Here is a 22,243-nt window from a genome sequence, read left to right on the forward strand (position 1 = left end):
CATCTTCATTTCCATCTCCATCTCTATCATAATAATGGGCACACATAATGAATTTCTCCAGATTGCGTGTGCCTATCCACCGGGTCGACCATGCAATCAACGTGGATTTCCAATGGTCATCCCGAAATTTCATCCGCCCCGTTGTCATCGCTCACTGGCCTCAATAATTGTGTCACGTGGCGCGTGAAAATACGGCCTTGTCATTCGGTCCATTGGATTCCTGATGATGACCGTGCTGATCCGCCCACATAAGTAGAAGGTCCTTCAAGTATCTCTACCTTGCATATATGCATCTCATTGCGCTAAAATTAATTTCATATTTGTCTGCGTATCGTTACTTGTCGTTTCGTTTCTAAATAAAGACTGAAATGCTTTCCACGATAAGCTTACGTTTCAATTTGTTGATGAAAGCCTTAATTACATTAAAATTGATACACCAAACCGGACAGAGTAATGCTATTTTAACTAGACAACCAACTGCCCACACATTTGGCTCACTCTATTCGCCATAAATAACCGCACGGGGCCAAATTAAATTTATGCTACTTAACTGCGAGGGCGTGGCGACACGCCCACATACATACATTGCAACAGTCGGCAAATGCCACATGCAAACCGGCGGAAAATAATCAGTGCAAATGTCGTCGTGGGATGTTGCAAGGATATACAAAAGGTGGATGGGGTTTTGTCTAGTTTGCAAATAGCTAAATATATATTTGACTACTATTCTGCACGAATAGAATGGGGAATTTCAGCACATTTTACGGCTGCCAACGAGCTCTGTTGATTATTACATTTTGAATGCAGAGCAAACGAAATTCCCATGGTCAGCTTAGTTAAATAAATCGCAATTAAAAGCAGAGCGTCTGTTCTGGGCGTTTTCCATTTGCCCTCGACGTGGACAGCAAGTGGCAGAAGCCGAAGGGGTTTAAACGATTTTTTATCCAACACTAGAATCTGACCCGCTGCGACCCACATCATGGCAATCTAGATGCTGTTTTTGGTCTCATTTGCATTGTTTTCAATCTACGAATTTCCACCATAAACAATTTGCTGCAACAAATTTATGTATACGACTTGGCTAATGTTTGCGGCTATAATTGAGCGTAAATTGGACGACGTATAATAAAGTTGTTTTATGCATAAAAGTTAAATACTTGTATAACTCAAACGGCGGCGTTCATAAATAAAACTCACACTTTCGTTGGCGCAAAAACCCACGGAAGCAAAGTAAAAGCGCCATTAATCAGTGAAAAGTTGGTCCCAGGTAAAAATCCCCACTTTTCATATATGTAAGCGAAAGGCAGGGTCACAAATGAGGCGAATGAATCAAAAAATGAGAGAGTTACGCAATTTGGGATAGCCAAAGTCGAAAATACCCTTGCACCCGTTGCAAAGATTTAGGGATTTCAAGATTAGGCAAATTTGTCGTTGTAGAGTGAACCTTGTTATTAATTCAATTTTCAAAATATTTATATATATCTAGAAGAGCTATCTATGCATTATAGAGTCAGTGCTTAAGCATTTAAACATTTAGGATAACACCTATATTTATGGTTATCCAATTCAGCTTGTGTTTTCTAGCCAAACAAAGTTGAATAGATCAAATATGGAAAATCAACACTGTCAGCTCAACACTGCGTATGAGTGATAAATATTGCGATGCAAACTGTTAGTACAAAAACCCCGCAGGCTTAGCAGAAGTTTGGAATTATGTCTAATCAGCGACTCAACTTCGTTCAGAGGGTTGGAGTCAACTTATCGGACCAATTTGTAATACCCCAAAAGAAGGGTATAAGGGCCAGGCGCAGTGAAAAGTTTGCCAACATTGCTCACCATTAAAGGACTCGTAAATGCCATGGGCGACCAGGCCGGTTTGGCGGAAGCGATAACAAAGCCGCTGACACTTGACAAACTTGCGCGAGTGTCAAAAAAAAATCTCCGTGAAATGGGCAAAGGTTCCAAAGGAAAGAGAAAAAAAAGAAATGCAAAAGATGCCATCACCTGGCTTCCACGAAATGAAGCATTTGGCCCACCTGCTGACCCTGACACCAAACGCCAGATAAGCAGTGTCTGCCACAGTTTCAGTCGCCTGGCTGGCCAAACATTCATCTTGATGTGACTTAATTTGGCGCAATTGTGAATAGCATTTAGCTGCTGGGCGGGCATTTGTCATCCGCCGGCTGTTGTGTTTTTTAATTAATTTTTTTAACATTTTGTTCCCACTGTTTCGATGGAAATTTCACAGTTGATTTTTCAATAATTTCCACCTCCCTCTTCGATTTGCAGGGGCAATGTGCGCGCCCTTTGGATGGGCGTTTTGTGGGCGTTAACATCTGGCACTGGCGTGGCAGTGGCCTTGCTCCAGGGTTCCGCCGGTCCGCTGATCGGGGTCGCCATATCCGCCTCCCTGCTCCCGCCCGTCGTCAATTGCGTAAGTAACCCACGGGGCTGAATTAAATCAAATATCCAAAGGACCGAAAATAAATCATTTTGGAGGCCTATGGGAATGGGATTTATTAAAAGATTGTTACTAGAGCAAAACAGTTGGAAAGTAAGCCAGAGAACCATATGCTTAGAAACCAATTTTATTATAATATTAAAACTAATAGTTTAATTTAAGTAAGCAAGTTATTTAAGTACTTCACTAAATAACTAAAATTATGATGAAATTTAAACTTAAATAAGTAGTCATTCACTTTGAACTTAACTAAGCCAATTAACATACTATTTTGGTAATATTTCTAAACAATGAGTGTAGAAAGCAAAAGCTTGTTTGCCTAATTACGAAATTGATTGTGCAGACAAACGTGGAAGTCCTTAACCACACCATAGCATCTCTTCATCAAAATATTAATTATATAAAGTGTACATTTAGATTTACCTTCATTGATAATCCGTTACCTCCAGCAAAGAAAACAGTACGAGTATTCAGCATTTGTGAGTGTACTCAAAACTCATATTTACCCATAATGCCACATATACTCGTATGTCGATGCAGAAGCCCATTTAATAAGTAATTTTCCTTGGCCTTGAAATCGGCTTCTCCATGGCAATTTTCCTCCCATTAGCATGCTATTAACAAAAGCTTCGATTGCGCAGTGGATGTTTCATCATGAGTGAGCAGGTGCCGGAAATGACTTTGCCAGCAATATTTATGGCCATGCAGAGGCCCAAAAGCATTCCTCAAAATGCGAATAGAACGGGCTTCTACAATTCCAATCGAATATATATGTATGTACATATATGTATACATACACACTTCGGTCAGTCGCATGGAAAATTGCGCAATTCCCATTTATATTATGCTCCGTTTATATTTTGATTCCACTCGAATTTTCTACCATCGATGATCATCGCTATAGGCCAAATATATATATATATTATATCCTTGAACAGCCGCAAACATCGTCGAAACTTCCAAGCGGCCAGAGTACCCGAAGTACTCGATGTAACGCACTTAAAGACCAACATGCAAAACGGATCTAGAAGTTTTTGGGCTTGGCTAATATATTTTTGGGGGCTCTTCGAGTGAGTTTCACCATAAATTAGGCCCAAATACAATTTGCTGATTAATCTGAAGTGCATTGCCCAAAAACTTTCGCCCATAAATCTATCCTGCCGGCAGGGCAATCGCAGTCTGGCTATGAAGAAGGTTCTCAGCTGTTTTGCCACTTGGTGTGGCGCAACCGCAGCGAGTGCATAAATTTCGACCCAATTTTCAAGTGCAAATTGCGAATCCGCATCTGAAGCTGAAACTGAATCCCCAAGCTGCTGGCGGATGTTGCGTAAAATTATAAAGCAAGTACGAGGCCGAGTCGGAGTCGACAACTCCACCCCAAAAAGGGAAGTGCATGGAAAAACTAGGAAAAAGCACAGGAACCGGCAGGCCAAGTGCCACACAAACTGGCAGACAAACAGCCCGGCTGGATGGCATTTATCAATGGTGACAGTGGGACAAAGGCGCCGCCGGGAGGCGTGTTCCACAACCAAGACAAAATGATGCAAAGGGCGAATTATGGACACCGGGTAAGGGGCATTCCACCACATAGCGTCCAACAACTTTAACCGGCCAAAACAATGGCGCTGAAATCGCTTAATCATGCCGGCCGAGCTGCGGTCGAGCATGTGTGCAAGTGTCGCTTCAACTTCGCGTCCTTATCCTGTGAAAAGTATACGATACCATGCCATACCATGCCATACATATGAGCTGCATAAATCAGTGGCACGCACTGAGGCCGAAGGAGCAACCTTTGTTGTCCATGTTTTCTCAGCTCCATTTCCTTATTTTACTCCAGCAGCGAGGAGCGTGTTACAATTAATTGCCTGCTGTCTGGCCCTAAGGCAGTGTCGCGGCCAACAGAGCGTATGAGTAATTTCCACTACCCGCCAACTACTCGCCATTCACATGGCGAGGTGCCTCGCACATTTCAGCTGGGAAAGTAAACTTGCAGCACAGCGGCGCAATAATTGCAACTCTTAATTTTGGCTTATTAAATTGCCAGCGAGCCAATTTATGTGGCATGTATACATGAACTCCACAATGCCATAAAGCGGTCTGCAACGCCTTTACTTTCAAATCCGAGCACGCAATAATTTAGCCCGAAACGGTCGTAAATTCGAATAATAGCGAAAATAGAAAGTAAGTCGGGCAAAGAAAAGTCATGAGCTCGCACACAAATGGAAAAACAAACACACACTTCACAGATTTGTGGATTTTACAGCGGAGGTGGCGTTATTAGCAGCAGTATGATATAAATTTCAGGAGTTCAAAGTTCAAGACAAGAAATGATCTCTTTAAAATTTCTCATTATGAAATGTTTTTTTTTCATTATGCAAGTTTAACTTCCTTTTTACTGCAAACTTTTATTCACCTTTTTATAAAAAAATATGAACATCTAATGCTATTTTTTTTAGTACACACATCTAATAAGCTTTAAAAGCAAAGCGATTAAGACAGCAGTACCTAAGTTTATAGGATTATATTCTTAAGATGGTATAATGATGAGCTGACCGCAATAGTACGTGGGTTTATATAGAAAAGGCACGCACTTCCGGACTTGCTGAGCAATGTGCTGAGTCATTATAATTTATAATAGCAGAGAGAAGGATACAGAGAAAAATCGAAAAAAAAAAAAATAACCGAAGAGCGAATGGCAGAAGGAGGAGAATGAACTGAAAATGCGACAATGGAGTTCTATCTAGTACTAGTGGGTGGTGGTGGGTGTTCTTGGGGCGATTGTGTGGCGCCCATGCTCACACATATGCTGCAAAGTTATAGCATTTCAAGGCCGGCTGCCACTGTTTGGTATGCCAACGGGAACGCCATCTAACCGGAACTGGGCACGCGGCGACCTTATGACCTCGAACCGAACCACACACACACACACACACACACACATGACCATGGGAATGGAACTTCAAAGTCACAGCTACCCACCCATATGCTCTTCTTCTTTTTTGCGCCTGTGTTGCAGGGTCTCTTCTGGTCACTGGCCTGCATTTGGCTCATCTATCCGGAGAAGCGGATTCCGCACTTGAAGAACGAGGCGATGAACGCGACTAGTGCATACCCCTTCCTCTACACCAACTATCTGCCCACCGAGTTCCTGATCAACGGCATCGTGTCCGCCTGCCTGACCATCGTGAATGTCATTTGCATATTTATCACGGCCATAATCGTATTGAAAATTAAAGAGGTCTCGGCGCCATATACGGCCAGTCCGGATTTAAAGCGGTGAGTAGGCAGTTCTGTTTTTAAGTCGATGACGACATGTAGTCGATGCTCGTCTGGGAAAACTTTTAGGGTGGACCTTGCTTTTTTTTTATTATTTAAATGAAATTTATTATAGTAAAAAGAAAAAATTAATACATTTATAAAATTAAATACGGGCAGCAAATATTAAGAACTAATAATATAATATATAAAACAGGAATGTCTATTTAGTGTTTTTAAAATTTTTGTAAGAATTAAATAAATTAATGCACATGCAGATTTTGATTTGGGTGTTTGTAAGTACCCGCGATGCGAGTGTTGAGTGGCACCCGCACTCAAAATTGTTGAGTGTGAGTCGCGTGGCAAAAAAATGCCACCCTTGCAGTTCATACTACAAATAGCAGCAAATTAAAAACGTACACAGCGAGATGCGCTGGAGTGTGTTTAATGATGGCGAAGCAAGTGCTTTTGAGCTTATCATTTCCGTAATGTACGCTTGGTCAGTTGGCCATTAGTAAGTGTAATTAATAACGACAACAGACAGACGCAGAGACAAAATCACAATGGTCAACAAAATGGGTTGTTCGGCGAGAATTCCCAGTTAATAACCATTTAAAATGCACATCTATTAGTATGCGAATTATATATTACGTCAACATTGCCATTGACTTAATCTACGATGGGTTAATAAATCAGATCTTGTCTGCATTGTGTATTAAGTCCATCTTAGATTTCTCCATTCAAACAATGTGCAAACACATATGACCAACTAGTTTTGGAGGAAATTAGCCCACATAGCTCAACACTTGCCATCCTGCATAGTACAAATCAAGAAAGGAGCTGAGTCCTGTGGCGGAATTCGAACATAGGATTCTAAAGTTGTAATTTTGGGGCAAGCATTTCCCTTTTGACTTTGTATGTACTCTTAGACACTCCGATTTGTAGCCAATGCTTTTTGATTTGCTCTCCGTACGATAATCCTTAGAAATGTCTGTCTGCGCAAGTGTTTCGCTCCAAAAATGATATATCGCGTAATTAACAGACTGATTTCGCGTTTTTATTCCGCCAGCGCCGAGTGACCGAGTGGCAATCCAAATGAAAACGAATGCCCCACATCGCCAGCTCGGATGACAAATGGGGATCTAAGCTCGAAGTCTGCATCTTAGTCCGCTCCAGACATGTGTCTTTAATTTACCCAAAAGGGGCGCATTAAATTGCTTTAGGCGAGGACTATTCGTAGGCTTTCGTCAACAACACACACAGCATACAAGCATACATACATATACATACATGTACTCATACATACACACTCGGCCCGCATAAACGGAAAGGCCCGCGAAAGTGTGCTACAATTTTATTTCTCTGCCGCCGTTTGCGGCATCCTTTTTATTATTATTATAGTGCACATACATATGTATGCATGAATGTCCTGTGACTGTTTCAACGTTTATTTAAGCACGCTCACGCTCGTTTGCCCATTTGTTTGACTTGTTTGCGTAGCTTTTAGAAATTGTGTGTATTTTGTGCATACCCTTCGCCAAGGATACCAGCATTTTGATCTGATTCCTGCACTACAGCCAGTCGAATATTGACCATTTGTTGTTCACAAAAAAATAGAAAACAAAGGCACTCGAATCGGATTTCAATATAAGCTGGCCACTAGAAGGAACGGCTATGCAGCAATTCGAATCCGATACCATTTGTTGGGCTCACACGCTGCCACTCTTAGCCGAGTGTCCTGGTTCTGGAAAAGCCTGGGCAGAGAACAGGACCAAAAACCAAAGCAGAAAAGAGACCAACAGCAGAGAAAGGGACTCCCATGGCCGGGCTCTTGCCGCAGGCTGTTGCATTACGCATAAAGTGCATGATTTCATATTTATTTGTTGTTACTCATCGTATACTAGAGACCCATCCAGTTTGCTCGACTCTGGCGAATTGGTTTTGTTTTCATTGCTGCGGTTTTTCTTTTGACAGCGGTTTATGGTTGCGAATTTCTTGTCTCCGCCAATTCAAAATGATTTTTAGGGGTTTTCTGTCCGACGAGAGAGCAACTCCTATGCCAACATAAATGGGGACAGCTTCTGCCGGGAGCCCGAAGGTTATTTCCTATAATAGAAAAAGTTTTCCGACGGGCACCGAGTAAAATTGAACTAAAAGTTTTCCAAAAAAAAAAGAGTCGTGCATTGCCAATCATTCGAAATATAATTTTACAGCTCTTTTACAGTGCAGTCTTAGTGGCGAAAGTGGGAAATTACTATACTTAATTAAATGAGTCATATTTTACAGGCAGCTTAATATGAAAAACAGAAACGTAGGATCCATATCATAGTAGTATTAAAAACCCATATTGAAAGGCTTCTAAGAATTTGTAGAATTTCTAGAATTGTTTGAACTAATCATTAGAAGATATATAATTATTTTAACAAAAAGTTTAAACATTCATACCTAATAGCTGTTGAATCGTTTGTCACTCAACTCTTCTTCTATGCATACAACGAAAAATACATTGCTTTTACAATAAATTTCCCCCCTTTTCTCACAGATTTTGGGAAACAGATCTTCGCACCGTACGCAAAACGAATCGCTCAACAATGCGGCATCCTCGCAGCCGCAGCTCGATGGCCGGAGGTCCTGGAGGACATGGAGGGATGGGTACCGTCAGGGGCATGGACAAGTTCAGCGGGTGAGTTCGCGGGGCACACATTCACTTTCCATGAAGATGGGGAGAAAAGAACTCTTTGGGGACCCGCCGACCCTGAAACAATTCTCATATTTCGCATATCCTTTACAATTCCGTTTTTGTTGAATAATTGAGCCCGGCCGTGTGTGCAAAATCATACTCATTCCCAGACTCATACTCATACTCATACCCATACTCATTCCCAGACTCATACTCATTCTCCTGGGGGCAAGTCAATTTACTCCCAACATTTGTCTGCGCCAAATGCTTGAACGCATTTTCTCAAAAGGTAAATAATGAAGGTATTTATGTCGTCAGAGTGCGAATGTTGCGCCCACGCCGCCTAGAGTCCATAAATAAATATAAGTGCAACACATTCTGTGAAATATTTATCGCATAATTGAAATCATTGCCGAGTATTTATGGCGGTCTTAGGCAAACGCAAATGCAAACAAAAAAATATAAAAAAAAAATAAAGAAAAAAATGGCTATAAAATATGGAAGAAAAAATGCAACTGAAAGTTGGAAGCCATCCAAGTGGCTGAATATTTTGCAAAAATCTGCTTCAAATGCCCAACACAATTTGTATGCTTTTTCAACTTTTAAATGCAACGTATACTACTGAATTAATTAAAAGCAACCGAATCGATATGTATATATATATATATATACACAGGCAGCTCTAATTTGGATTGACCTTAGGGCGGATTGAAAACGCGCATTCTCTGTAAATGACTCTAAAATAAACAAGTTAATGCCTGAAAATGCAATGCGAGAATGTTGCACATTCTGTTGGACATTATAACAATGCAAATGCATGCAACAAATTAACACACGGCTGTAAGCTTTTTAATTTAGCACAAAAAGGGCCAGCACCATTTGTTTACACGAAACTAACAAAAAGCCATAAATGTTTTCCTGCACGCCGGGCGTATCCATTTTTCCGCTCCGACGCGTCATTCAAAGTTCGTGGCATTGTTGCACAAAAATTAACACTTGTTTGCCACGCCACGCCCATTTTCTATTTTGCCCTCCCCCACAGTGGCGCCCTCTATCACGGCCTGGACGAGCGTGATGCCCAGATGGACAATGCGCTGGAAAGGGCTCTGGCCCAGGCGGAGAACGATGCCACATTCAGGAAGGTCAAGCGGATGAGCTACTCCAGCAATGCGGCTGGCGAGGTGAGGAATATTCTGCACAGGTGTCAGTACTTCGCTGATTACCAAATTAGGTTGGAGCTAGTCTATAAGTACTTCATAAATACCCTTTTTCATAGTTACTTTATACATATCCCTTATCAGTTAACATATTATTTATTTATCAAAAACATTTGAATTTAAACTTTCTTTAAAAAAATAATTTATTATTTGTGGGCCCAGTTTAAAATTGATTTGTTTACTTAAAACTAAAGCTGTTTAGGAGTACAGGGTAGCATTGCCTTGTCATTGTTGTTATCATTCTTGAGCGATTGAGCGTCCAGTGCTTAGCCCGAGTTTTGGCTCCTCCTATTGTTCCTGCCTCGGTTGCTCCTCCTCTTCTTGATCTTCCTGGGGCGGCTCACCTTACGCCTGAAGGTCCTCCTCACGCGCTTCTTGCCACTGCCTCCGGATGAGGCGGTGGTCGTGTCGGTGGCCGAAGCGGCTGCGGTGGTGGTTTCTCCATCGGCACTGGCCGCTGTGGTTACCTCTGCGGCAGCTGTGGTTACCTCCGGAGCAGCCGTGGTTGTGGTACAATCGGCTTCAGCTGCATTCGCGGTATCTGTGCAATCGATGCAAGCCGTATCGGTGGGATCATCGGCACACGAGACGGCTAGACCAACTGGCAGATGGGCCAGAAAGATGGTCACCAGGAGGGAGCCAACGATCAGTAGTGATTTCCTCATGTTGCTGATGCTTGCGGCAGATGGCGAATGATAATCTTTCCCTATGAAATCCAATGCTTTTATAGCAACTACACCACCGATTGATTTCAATTCGCACAAGTGTGCACAGGTGTGCTTTCGGCTTTCAGCCAGTTTTCGCACTCTATCAGTGTTTGATTAGTCATTGTGCCTAAGATTGGGCCTAACATTCGGTTCAATCAAAATATTTGACAAGTTTTTATTCATCAATGGGTGGATGGGCATATGCCGTTGTGTTATAATATTTACACAGTTGCTACAACACTCTGTTTGCCAGTCATCCATCGATTTTTGAAATAAAATGTCAAGCACATCTGTTTATCTGTGTGTTTATCTGCTGCCAAAACAATGGGTCACCCCCTTAAAGAACTTATTTAAATAAACTAGTTTTGAATCGATTCAAGTTTGGCCAAGTTTCGGGCGACAGGAATATCTCTTCAAATTGCATTTCTCATTGCCCCAAGGAACGGAAGGCCAACCAGCATTTAAGCTTAATTGCCGGCAATTATTTGGCGGATGGGCAGAGAGCAGACGTTGGCCAACTGACCTCAATCATTAGTTGATAAGCCCTGCGAGGCGGACAAGAAAATGCACGGTGACCGGGAGAAAAAGTGCCGGCCAAACGATGCGACAATAAACCAAGTTGGGAAGATCATAAATCATGGGAGCCCAGAATGGGAAAGCAAAAGAAGGGGTCACTTGGGGCAGTTGCAACAAAAAAAAAAAAAAAAAAACGGAGCAGCAGAGCAACAACTGAGTAGTTGAAAATCATGTAAGATTTATGGTTAAGCCAGATGAACCTGTTGCAAGACGAAAATAAACTCCTTACGGTTTTCATGCACTAGATGAAACTAGATCCACTGGACAAAATCTGTCATATTGTAGCATAAAAACCGAAGCTTGGTGCATGCAGCTCAGCGCTTAAGACCTTGTCATTGGGTTTTGGTTCAGTGTGGTGCTTTTTTCAGCACGAAAATCATGCTTAACGAAGATCTGCATATCCCATCACCTTGATGTATTCGCTAATGACATTTTATCTGACTTTCACTCGCCCGGATCCATAATCATGGAACTTGGGTAGGAGAAACTTTCTTAATTTCCTGTTTAAGAGGCAGACGAGCGCCTCAATTAAAACTCGCTGGCAAGCAGCATTCAAAAGCCATCCAAGCGTCGATTGCCACAAATCAACTTCTACATTAATTCGTTTCTAGGCGGCGAAAAAAAGTGGGTGGTGGATGGTGGATGGTGGATGGTGGGTGGTCTTGGGCCAAGAAACTCGAGTGGCTGGCAAACTGACATGCTCCAAATATTCCGAGTGGCATGCAAAACAAACTTGCAAAGCCTACAACCATCGCCACCACCACCACCACCACCACCACGCCCTCTGGCGGCAGCTTGTAATCAGTTTAAAGTGAGTCCTGGCCACTAAAACTCAATTAACCCCATTTGAATGGAGCACGAGGCAATTGAAAAAACACAGAAAACATGAAATGAAAACGAAAACGAAGCGAAGAGCGAGCAAATCAAGGCAAAAGATTAAAAACGGAAATGGTCGGCCATTGAGATAGGGTGGATGGTTGGATGGTTGGATGAATGGGTGGGTTGATGGCTGGGTGAATGGGTGGGTGGATGGATGGGTGGATGGATGGGTGGGTGGCTCAGATGGTTGCCAAAGGTTGGCAGCATTTTTCACTTAAAACCGCATTGATACTCAATTACCAGGTCGATTCCCCCGCCAGTTGGACAAAACAAACGGCGGACGCGGAGCTCAGGAAAACGGAAGCACTTTGCAACGGAAATGAAACATCAATTAAAGTCGCACACCGAGCGACCGAGCGAGAATCCTTCGAAGGCGAAATGTGGCAGGCTGCAAAACTGTTTGCCTCCCGTCAACCAGTCAGCCAGTTTGCCAGTTTGCCTACACTTCGTCCTTTCGTCCTTCGTTGCAACGAGGCACTTGGAAGCCGCTGCAGAGCGAACACTTGTTCGGTTGCCACAGGGCCTAAGGGCACATTTCGTTAGTTTTTATTGCTTAATTGTAATTTCGCATATGGGAAAACGGAAAGTTTAATTGGCTCCGCTGAAGTATCAGTCCTGAAGTCTCACAGGCGATTTATTAGAAAGAGTTGGCAGTTGGGAAACAAGGCCAGAATGGCAATCTAATTGGGTAGAGCGGAAATAAGCAGCTATTTTTCTTTCAAAGTGTTGCGATATTAGATCATTTGAAATCAGAAAGTGGTACCTTTTACTTTAATGAATTCTCCTTGATTTTTTCAGCTAACCGAGCGACTGGCAAAGATAGCCGGCCTAAACCGCCTAAAGACAGATGGTGATCCAGGACAAACGGGATCGGGCAGTCTGTCTGGCAGTCGAATGAACTCCATTCCGAACTCCCAGTTGAATGTGGATCTGAAGGCGCTGGACAAGCTGGTAAGCACTCTTCTGGAGCAGCACACTTCGGGTGCCAAGGGAGCCACCTCCTTTAAGCCCGAAACGGGCACACGCACTCCGCCGCTGCAGCGAATGGCCTCCAAGAAGCTGAACCGTTGGCGTCCACTCTCCCGATCTGCCCACAGCTACAAGCGTCACGAGAGCAGTGATCTCATCGGTGGTAGCTTCACCCAGCTGATGGAGCGCGTTGATCCGCCGGCGACTTCCGCCCAGCATCCACCCAACATGCCAACGATCATGGAGAGCAGTGCCGGCAGTCCAACTCCGAACAATGCCCAGCAACAGGCGGGTCATCCGCCCATGTGGAATGCATCCTTGGACGCGACGCCAGGTGCGGTGAGAAATGTGCTGCACGGAGCAGCTAGTGGAGCCAGAAATGAGGCCGAGGATCAGCTCAATTTGACGCAAAACTATGTGGACTGAGCATTCTCTTATATTATAAAAAATATTTTACAAAGTGTTGTTTCCAAAAATTATTTTATATTTATTTGAAGATGATATTGATATAAATAAAAATATTTGTGCTTTAAATTATATGATAAAGTTGGGGATAAAATGCTGGATTTCCATGAATTATATATTATATACTTTGCGTGTAAAAAGCCCAAATATTTCATTTAAATATTACCAACATATTTTTTCACGCTATTCAAACATTTAGTGACGCACGTACTTTCTGAAAAGTATCATTTGAGTAAACAAGTAATATCAACATATTGTATGCAAATATGTGTGCTTTTTTTATATTATTCGTATCACTTTAAAGTCTTCTTAAGAGTATCTTGAGCTCACCTGTCTTTCCATAACGCCCGACAACTGCTCACGGTCGGCATGGCGATAGTATCCTGTAAGATTGGCGCCCAGTCGCATGGTTACCTCGTATCGGGTTTTTCCACTGCGTGCCGCATTCCGATTGCCTTTGGATGCGGAATAACTCTGGCCAGGAGGTGAGATGGAGCGGCCGAAATTGTCAAAGTCGCAGGCCTGGTGGCATTCGATGGAGCTGGAGTTGCTGGTGCAGCCTGAAAGGATGGATAACATTTGGTAATTGCTTCCATAAAAGGTCGAAGCTAAGACATGGATGTGTATGTGTACCTATGTGGACCGACACCTGTGGCAACATTAACCCCTGCCCCGTCCAGTGAGTGGATGGAGATGCTCTTGCAATTGCCACAAGAAGAATCCTTTAAATCTCCTTGGGGCATGGAGCTGAATAAAGGACATAACATCATGCAGCAAAAATATGAGAGGCATGTGCCAGGTATTCGTTTGGATAATCTCTCGGTTCTTAACCATCCCATCAAGCTGCTCTTATTCATTTTTGTCATAGCCAAAAAAAAAAAGGTATGGAGTCTCTAAATCGATTCAATTGGAATTTTTCAGTAGACATCCGCTTTTGGTGAACATTTCTCGGTGCACATTTTTTTTTTTAAACTAGTTGCTTTAACATTTTTCGTCAGCTCTTTGAAGTGTTTATTCCATGAAAATTTATTTAAGACCCAGCCGATAAAATATTAAATGCTTACCAAAAATTTCACTCTACTGTAAAAGGCTTTGTCCACATTTTTTGGGAAATGCCAAAGGACCGAAGCAAAAAAAAAATGAAAAGGAGCAACTCGCAATCCTCTTGCAGGATTCAGGACCTGTTCTCCTACCATTTCTCATTACCATTGCACCATTGCAGGCACTTTGCGATTCAATGAACTGCACAACTTAAAGCTTAAACATTGTTGCCGCTGACTGGGGACATGTTCGCAGTTGTTCATGTCCTGGGTTTTCCACCGCGGAAAACGGCAGCCGTATGGAAATTGGCACCGAGCCCGGGCAGTGACAACCTGAGGTTTTCCACCGTGTTCCCTTTTAATGCTCTCCATTGCAGTTGTTATGCATTTTTATTGTTTTCCCACGCACTTGCCGATTAAATGGGGCGCGAGAATTTTCCAGATGGGTGGGGGTGGTGGAAAAGCGAGCGAGGAGGGAAAAGTGAGTGGGGGTTGGAGTAACGCCACCGCCCGTCGCCTTTCCCTTCAATTTGTCTGCACAGTGTCTGCGCGGGTACCTCAGCTGGCAATGAGTGCATTTTTAATGCTAATTATTTCCTTAATTACATTTTCACTTTAACAGCAGCGCCCCTTTGTTCCGTTTTTCCATACAACTTTTTCAGCTTTTTATGTTTCCCTCACCCCCTTTATTTTATTTTTTTTTTTTTTTAGGGTGTCCTGGCGCCTATTAGCCTGCATGTAGCCCAGACTGCTGAACCCGGCTGTATGTGTATATATCGCGGAAATAACATTTATTATTGCACTTACCCTGCGTAGTCTCGTTTATTTCGGGTATTTCGCATCTGGTCCCCTTGAAGCCCTTCGGACAATGGCAAGTTATGGCGGCGTCGCCGATATGCCTGCAATTGATGATGATGATGATGGCAGTGAATAAAAATGCGTTACATATCATCAACTCATATGTGGAAGTAAAGTATAGCAGAAAGCTTTAATTTGAGACCACCTCTGCCAAGTGATTTTCTTCGATTTCACCCAATTAGCAAAACAATTGTTACTTACTTGCAAGTGCCGCCGTTTTGGCAAACGTTGGTGTGCAGATCCTTGCACAGGGGTCCATGACCACAGTCACTGCCGCTGAAGCCGGGAAAACAGGAGCAGCCATACGAGCTGCAAAGAAGGAGCGAACGAATGGAGGATGTGAGCACGTTCCGAGTTCTGTTTGCAATCTGGAAGGGATGGATGGTCGAGTTGTTTGTCAGGAACTGCAAACTTGGCACCCGCCGGTCAAAGTGGACAAGTTATCACAGCGCCGGTCGCAGGATTCGCATTTATCTGGACCCGAGATTGCGGCTGACTCATAAAACTTTTATTGGACCCACTTGATGGGGAAGTTTTTTTTCTTATTTTTTTTTCTTTTAAGTACGTGCCTAAGCTGAATTTGTAGTTATTTGGAATTCCTTCACGTTGGTGAGGACACGACCGCGTCATCATCAGATACGGACACTTTGGGTCAGGCACTTGGCCTCGGACAATAATTTAAATATGTCAGTCGAAGGAGCCAAGGTCGGGAAATCGAGAAAAATGTCCCTGTTGCCAGAGAAAAAAAAAAAAAAGAAACGCCCATGAAAAGATTTTCTCACGCATTGAGTTCGCTTGCTAAACCAATTTATAAGTTTGGCCATGGCATCTACTTTAACTTTTTTATTAAATGTATTGGATTTCATTATTTATTCCAAGAATCGTTCAATGAAATTGGATTTGTATATGTTTCTACGCCATAATATATAAATAAATAACAGAAATCTGTTCATCCGTTCAATGCCAAACCAGTAATTAAAGACACGTGCGCTTACCTTTCACTCAAATATTTTTGTATATCCCCGCCTTTTTTATTTAAATCCATTTTAAATGTCATTTTTCCGCAGAACATTTACCGACATTTTAATTCTCAGCATATTATTTACGCTCACAGCATTTTTGACAATTTAATTGGGCTACCCCCAGTTTGACCAATTTTTTTTTTATGAGAAAAACAAAATGTGTAACCATTTGTCGAAAGTAATTGGGCATCCTTTGCCATTTGTTTCGCCCCATGTCGCTCGTTTTTCAGCTGGAGAAACAATTGTTATCCTTGCCCAGTTGTTCGTAAGTCATGCGTTGTTGACACACGCCAACCCGAATTAATTTCCCATTTTGTTCTTTCATTGCAACGAAAGAGGAAAAAAGGTTGAAAGTGCTCAAAAGCGTGGAAATCTTACAGAAACGAGTAACTTTTCCCATCTTTGCCTCGACACTCCTTCAGAATCCTCAGCCTAATGGGCATTCGATGAAGGAGATATTCTAATTGATCTATTAGTGCCATCTGCAGCTTTCAGCCATCACTATTATCATCAAACTCGAATCATATTGGGCATATGGCCATCTTTTGTTGGGCGGTCTCAAAAAAAGAAAAAAAGGAAAAGTTTCACGCCGCTTAGCCGGCGAATAATCAAATCTTCTCCTGTAAAGAGGACAGGACAAAAAAAAGGACAGGAAAACTTTTGATGCTCATAAAAGTTGTACTTTTATGCGAAATCTTTGTGTTCTTTGGCTAAAATAAGGAATCACTTTTGAGTTGGGCATTTCGAAAGAAAGTTAAATGGGAAGCCGCAATTATGCAAAATATTTATTTATTTTAGCTTCAGCTACTTGAGACAAAATTCCTGTTAAGTTTCAGGTCAAGTTGTTGTTTCTTCTGTTGTAAAGCACATATATTTCGACCACTATATATTTTGAAAATTAAGCAGTTTATCATTCGAACATGAATACGAGTATATATGGTGAAGTCAACTTACACAGTGACCCACTACTACTACTACTGCCTTGTTACATAAGAATTTTGTGGTCTTGTATGCCAGCCATTGTATGGCGGAAATTAATTGCCCTGTGTCCTGACATCTGCGGTGCCCGAAAGTCCTTGCTGCCTACTTATCGCCAAAGTTCCTTGTTTCGCCTTCTGTGGCGGAAGCGTTTTTCTCGAAAAACATGAGATATTTTACACAGTTTAAGCTTCCGTATGAGCAAGTACATTCTATATTTTATAACATATATATGCATAATATTCAGGACCTTTTTCACTCATACAGATAATGCGTAAAACAGACCGCTTAACTTAAAATTCCTTGCCTTTCTTAAAGTTGACTCATCGACAGCTATTCGTAGGGATAATCTGGTCGAGAAAAAAAAGGAGCAAGGCGATTCGGCACTAAACCTTCTTCATTTCAATGAAACGGGCTTTGCATTTTTTACGAATCCTCGAAAATCACCTGCAGCTGTTTTTTGACCGTGTGTTTGCAAGTTTTGGCTTACTTTTTCTCCGCTTTTTTATTTGCTGTTTTTGCATAATTCTGTGTATTTTGCGACATGTGCACTTGGAAACCTTTTTTTTTGTTTTTTTTTCCCCCCAAAAAAAGTATTTGGCACACCGGGCTTGATTTTATTTTTCCTCTATTTGTGCGCTCGCCGCTGCTGGGCCTTTGTTTTAAATAAAAATTAAATGTGCTGCGCATATGGCAAATGTATTACTATTCGCTGGAAATGGTGGGCACATAGATTTTTGGTCGAATCTCAATGGTAGCGCCATTGTTTTGACTGCTCGTGGCAAATCCAATTTTTTGGCATTTTAAATTCATTCAGATTTCCAGAGCCGAACAATTAAAATCGCTTGCCAAAAATCTGCAGCAACTTTATGGCACTGCACTCAAAAACTGCTGACAACGCTGCCGAAATGCTTGACTGCATTTGGAATATGACAATAGCCGAATGCGAATATAAATCCGAACTACGAATACAAATACGAATACGAATACGATTCGGAATGAGAGTAGCTAGTAGCTACAATGGCTAACCCAAAATACACATATATGGCATATGGTTGCCATGAATATGTCATATGAGACGCCAGCATTGTTACTTAGTCGCTAGACTCTGGCCAGGATTTTGGCACATTTTTGACAAAAAGCCAAAGTGCATTGGAAAATATGATTAAGCGAATAGTTATGCAGCACAGACATTCATACGAACATAACGCGTAATGGGCCAGCAAGGACTTTAATGTGAAACTGCTGCTTTATAATCACTGTAAGAAATAGGGGTTATATTTTATTATACGGGGTATAATGGGTAATAATATATCGCCAATAAAGTAGTCAAAAATCATATGAGGTGCAGCCTAAAAGCATGCAGGCCAAATTCCGTATTGAAAATTATTGTTGCATACTTTTACACACGTTTATGAAAAATGTAATTAAGATGTGGAGTATCAACCACTTTTGTGACATGTGCTACGCAGATTTCTTCAAATAGATCCTGAGTTCAAATTGCTTTCATCATAAAATTGCAATCATTTCAACCATTTCCGCCTTCAAAACATATTGTTGCCTACTTTTAGCAGCATATATAAAGAATTCCTACATCTGCGACTTTTGCTATAAATGCTGTGCTGCTCTTTTCCACGAAATTAATTGCTCTTATTGAGCAGAATCAATAATTAAAACATGTAGCAATCGATTCAAAGCTCAATGAATTTGTGACCCCCACTTAATTCCACTTTAAATGACGACCGTATATACGAATGTTGTATTGAATGACTGTTGTTGGCCTGGCCAGCGTGCGATGAAAATGAAAACGCAATGAAATTACAACAAATTGCTTTTTTCTTGGCGATGGCACGTGTAACCCGTAAAAGGGGAAAAAAAAATAAGAAAAGGCTGAAATGCTGGCAATTACTTTTTCACCCATTCGCCTAATGCAATAAAATTTAATTTGATGGTCGTATGTAGCATGTGAAAAGGTGACTGCAAATAGGGATTGTAAAATGGTTTGCGGCTTCGCAGTCGTAAAACACAAAGGATGTTTAATATGAGAAATATACAGATATGTGTTATTCTATTTGCATTTTAATGGTTTTGTTTTTCTGCATTTAAATTATATTTGATTTTCGCTGTGCCAACATATTTAGATCGAGCTCGATGCGCCGCAAGGCATTTTGTATGCTTGTAAAATATTTCATAAATTTAATTAGTAGCGAAAAATATGCTGAACTTAAAAATCAGTAGTGAATTTTTCTTTATATTTTCTCTCTGCCTTCAACCTGCCTTTCTTATGTTTTGCCAACTTTCGAAAGAAGTAATAACATCTCTCGCTCAAGCGAGTAGCCCAATTTGTGGTCAAGGTGCCTCAATGTCGTTGAACGACAGGAAAATTAAAAGCACCGTATTGCCACAATATTGGTAGCAAAAAGTTTTTAATTGAGCGCCACAAGATCGGTGCTGGGTTCCAATGTGCGAATTTCGGGGCCAAACAAAACTTAATTGCAATATGCAAAGCCCGGACTCCAACTGCAATCCTCCTGCATCCCTGCTGCCGTGCATCCCTGCATAAGCGGTTCCCTGGGTGCTCGACTTTGGATAAATGACAATGTTTGACATGGCAAACAATGCACGAGGCGCAGGCAGGCGAATCGGAATGACACTGACACAGTTGCCATGTGGCGAGCCCACTGGCATGTGCATCGGCCACAGGGATGCACCTCGGCAGGACCTTCCAACCATGCCCATCCATATGCCCATCCGCCCACATCCCGTCGACCTGATCTCATTTGGTGCTGACATTCTGTTTGCTCAGCACCAGCAACGCCTTTTTTGTTATTAAAGCTGAAACGGACGCAGATCCACAGCCAATGGCCACGCATATTCATTGCATATACCATGCCTCATATGCCTCCACCTCCAATCTGCAGGATTCGGGCCGGGTCAGGCATTCGGAAAATATGGCAATGGGTTTTCCACTTTACTCACTTTATGCGAAACATTTGTATTTAAATTTCAGGGGCTTTGCATTGATGGTTAATATTTAAGAAACATGATTTTCGCCATGTCTCGCATTTCCAATTCTCTAGGATGTTCGTTCAGGATAACAAATGTGCAAGCATTTATCAAAAATTGCTGTCGGGCTATTGGAAATAGAAGAATAAGTTGAATATGCACTATCCTGCCTTTCATATTGATGGTTTTATGTTTTAGAGTTTAATATTTTCAATAACAAGTTTTCTGTTTTATAGTAGATAGTTGCTCTCAATTGCCCAATGAAGGAATTTATTCCCTACCCAAGGTTTATATATCCAAAGTTTTAATGAGAATGATTTTAGAAAGTATATACTTTTTAAACGACAGAATTTCACCGAACAAAACCATTCTTTTGTAATGCAAAATGTAATTTTTTTTTTAAATTCGTAAATAAGACGCTCGATAAGATCGTGCTCCCTCAATCCGCCATTGGAAGTGAACCCAATTTGGGAAGCCACCCAACTTGCCGCCTGGATGTGGCCTAATTCCATACCGATGTCCTTGTCGATGGCTAGCTCCTTCGCCTTGTTTACCGATGGTCGCGCACAAAAAGGTTGCCAGTCAGTGTCGGTTGGGGATTGGGTTTTACGGCCTCTTTTACATTTTGGTGCCACTCAAATATACAATGTTGTGTTTAGAGTGAAAATGTCTGCTGGAAATATATGCGTAACGGATGGAATTATTTTTCCACTACGTCTGCTCATCATCAACTGTGAATACATTTGACCACTTTTCTTCACTGTTGCGAACTTAAGGGAAAATAGATTAAATTACATCGAATTCATCGGTTCAATAGAAGAGGTCCTGAACCCATCTGACGACCCTCAAAGCGAAAAAGTTTTTCAATTAAGCGTTTGTTAATGAAAATATAGAGATGCGTCGAAAACCAAACGAAAAGTGAAGGAAAAGCAAAGGAAAGCAAAAAAAAAAAAAAAAATAAGGACCCGGCTTAAAAGCGAAAAAGTATTTAAAAAATATAAATTGGTTACTGCTGTGCTGAGTTTTGCGGTGAAGTGCAACAGATTTTCACTGGCCAGCGGCAAATTGATGAACACGACCCAAAAAATAAATGCATAAAAATGCAACCAGAAACGCATCCAGTCAGTCGAAATAAATGCAGGACGAAAATGGAAAAAGGACCGAAGGGTTCGAGAAATCGAAACCAGCATTTTCTGGCTGGGACAGCAACTTCTTGCTGGCTTTTGGCCAATTGTTTATGGCTTATTGTTTCAGCTCTCCGGCTTTTTCGCCGGCAACTTGGAATCGCTTTTGCAAAAGTTTCGGCCAACAGTTCGCAGCTCAACAGCATTTTGAATATTTTATGCAAAGTTTATTGGCAATCAAATGGGGTTAGTGGTCGCCACCATTAATGAGCTGGGGTCACTATTGCGGATAAATGAACAAAAAACGACTACAGCTACAGATACATTTCAGTCTAGAAATATATACAAATAGAATTTTCCGTTTCAAAGGAAGTTAAAAACATTTCATTTAAAATTCTGCTCGTATGCTATTTAACAACATTTCATTAGCTTTAAGCTGCGCAACACTTGACACTTTTACTTCACGCGTATGAAAGCGCTTATTAAAAATGCTAACATATATATGTATGTATATATGTGTATAAAAACACCCAAGGTCAAAATAATAGTTGCAGAATATATTTCTATACGTGTGATTACTTATAATTAATAATGATTAATGAACGAATACGCCACTGTTACTAATTTCAGTTTTTATATTTAGAACAATTGCTTCATCACATGAATGATTTTCGTTCCATTTTTTTTTTTTTTGTGTTGCATAATCTTGCCACCAAACGCTCTATTTGCTTGCCCCAATCTGTGGATACATGTTGTAGCATATGCAAAGTCAACGAGCTGCCACTCCACGAACATAACAGAGGCGGCAGAAAAAAAAAAATTAATAAACGGGGGGCGGACTAGGCGTATACGCATTCTGGGCGACACATAAAGATTCGGGCTGCCAGTTGCGAGAAGTTACCCGCGCATTTTTTTTTTTATCATCTATTTAGCTTTCTCCGATGCCATGCATTTTTCGCACATTAACCTAACAAAGGAGCTGCTGAAAACGAGCGCCATAAACGAG

The 22,243-nt window shown here is 41.5% G+C and overlaps 3 protein-coding genes across 5 annotated transcripts in view, besides 1 other annotated feature; 1 reads left to right on the plus strand and 2 right to left on the minus strand.

Moving 5' to 3' along the window:
• Window positions 1-13,275, plus strand: part of CG34109 (uncharacterized protein) — a 31,649-nt gene extending 18,374 nt beyond the window's left edge. The window contains exons 9-13 of the mRNA NM_001042886.3: window positions 2,290-2,434; window positions 5,478-5,737; window positions 8,259-8,399; window positions 9,439-9,577; window positions 12,574-13,275. Coding sequence (NP_001036351.2) covers window positions 2,290-2,434; window positions 5,478-5,737; window positions 8,259-8,399; window positions 9,439-9,577; window positions 12,574-13,170 — 1,282 coding nt within the window. The 3' untranslated portion in view covers window positions 13,171-13,275. The remainder of the gene's footprint in view (window positions 1-2,289; window positions 2,435-5,477; window positions 5,738-8,258; window positions 8,400-9,438; window positions 9,578-12,573) is intronic.
• CG44153 (uncharacterized protein) overlaps window positions 1-22,243 on the minus strand; it is a 116,136-nt gene that overhangs the window by 48,341 nt on the left and 45,552 nt on the right. For both annotated transcript variants that reach the window (NM_001273385.1, NM_001103666.3), the window contains exons 4-6: window positions 15,309-15,416; window positions 15,057-15,148; window positions 13,540-13,769 (exon numbers count right to left, since the gene is read on the minus strand). In NM_001273385.1, the coding sequence (NP_001260314.1) occupies window positions 13,540-13,769; window positions 15,057-15,148; window positions 15,309-15,416 (430 nt within the window). The remainder of the gene's footprint in view (window positions 1-13,539; window positions 13,770-15,056; window positions 15,149-15,308; window positions 15,417-22,243) is intronic.
• Window positions 5,984-6,104: a mobile genetic element.
• Window positions 9,668-10,310, minus strand: CG13135 (uncharacterized protein). 2 transcript variants are annotated; one of them, NM_001273386.1, is made up of 1 exon: window positions 9,668-10,310. In NM_001273386.1, the coding sequence occupies exon 1, from the start codon at window positions 10,276-10,278 to the stop codon at window positions 9,880-9,882; it is 399 nt and encodes a 132-aa protein (NP_001260315.1). In that variant the 5' UTR covers window positions 10,279-10,310; the 3' UTR covers window positions 9,668-9,879. The 2 variants fall into 2 exon arrangements, with proteins under 2 accessions (NP_001260315.1, NP_723521.1); NM_164888.3 differs by having other exon boundaries at window positions 9,735-10,310.

This window comes from Drosophila melanogaster, chromosome 2L (assembly GCF_000001215.4).
Source record: "Drosophila melanogaster chromosome 2L".
Lineage (NCBI taxonomy): Eukaryota > Metazoa > Arthropoda > Insecta > Diptera > Drosophilidae > Drosophila > Drosophila melanogaster.

Coding starts and splice junctions, on each gene's coding strand:
- CG13135 (NM_001273386.1), bottom strand. CDS start 10,278: ATGAGGAAATCACTACTGATCGTTGGCTCCCTCCTGGTGACCATCTTT.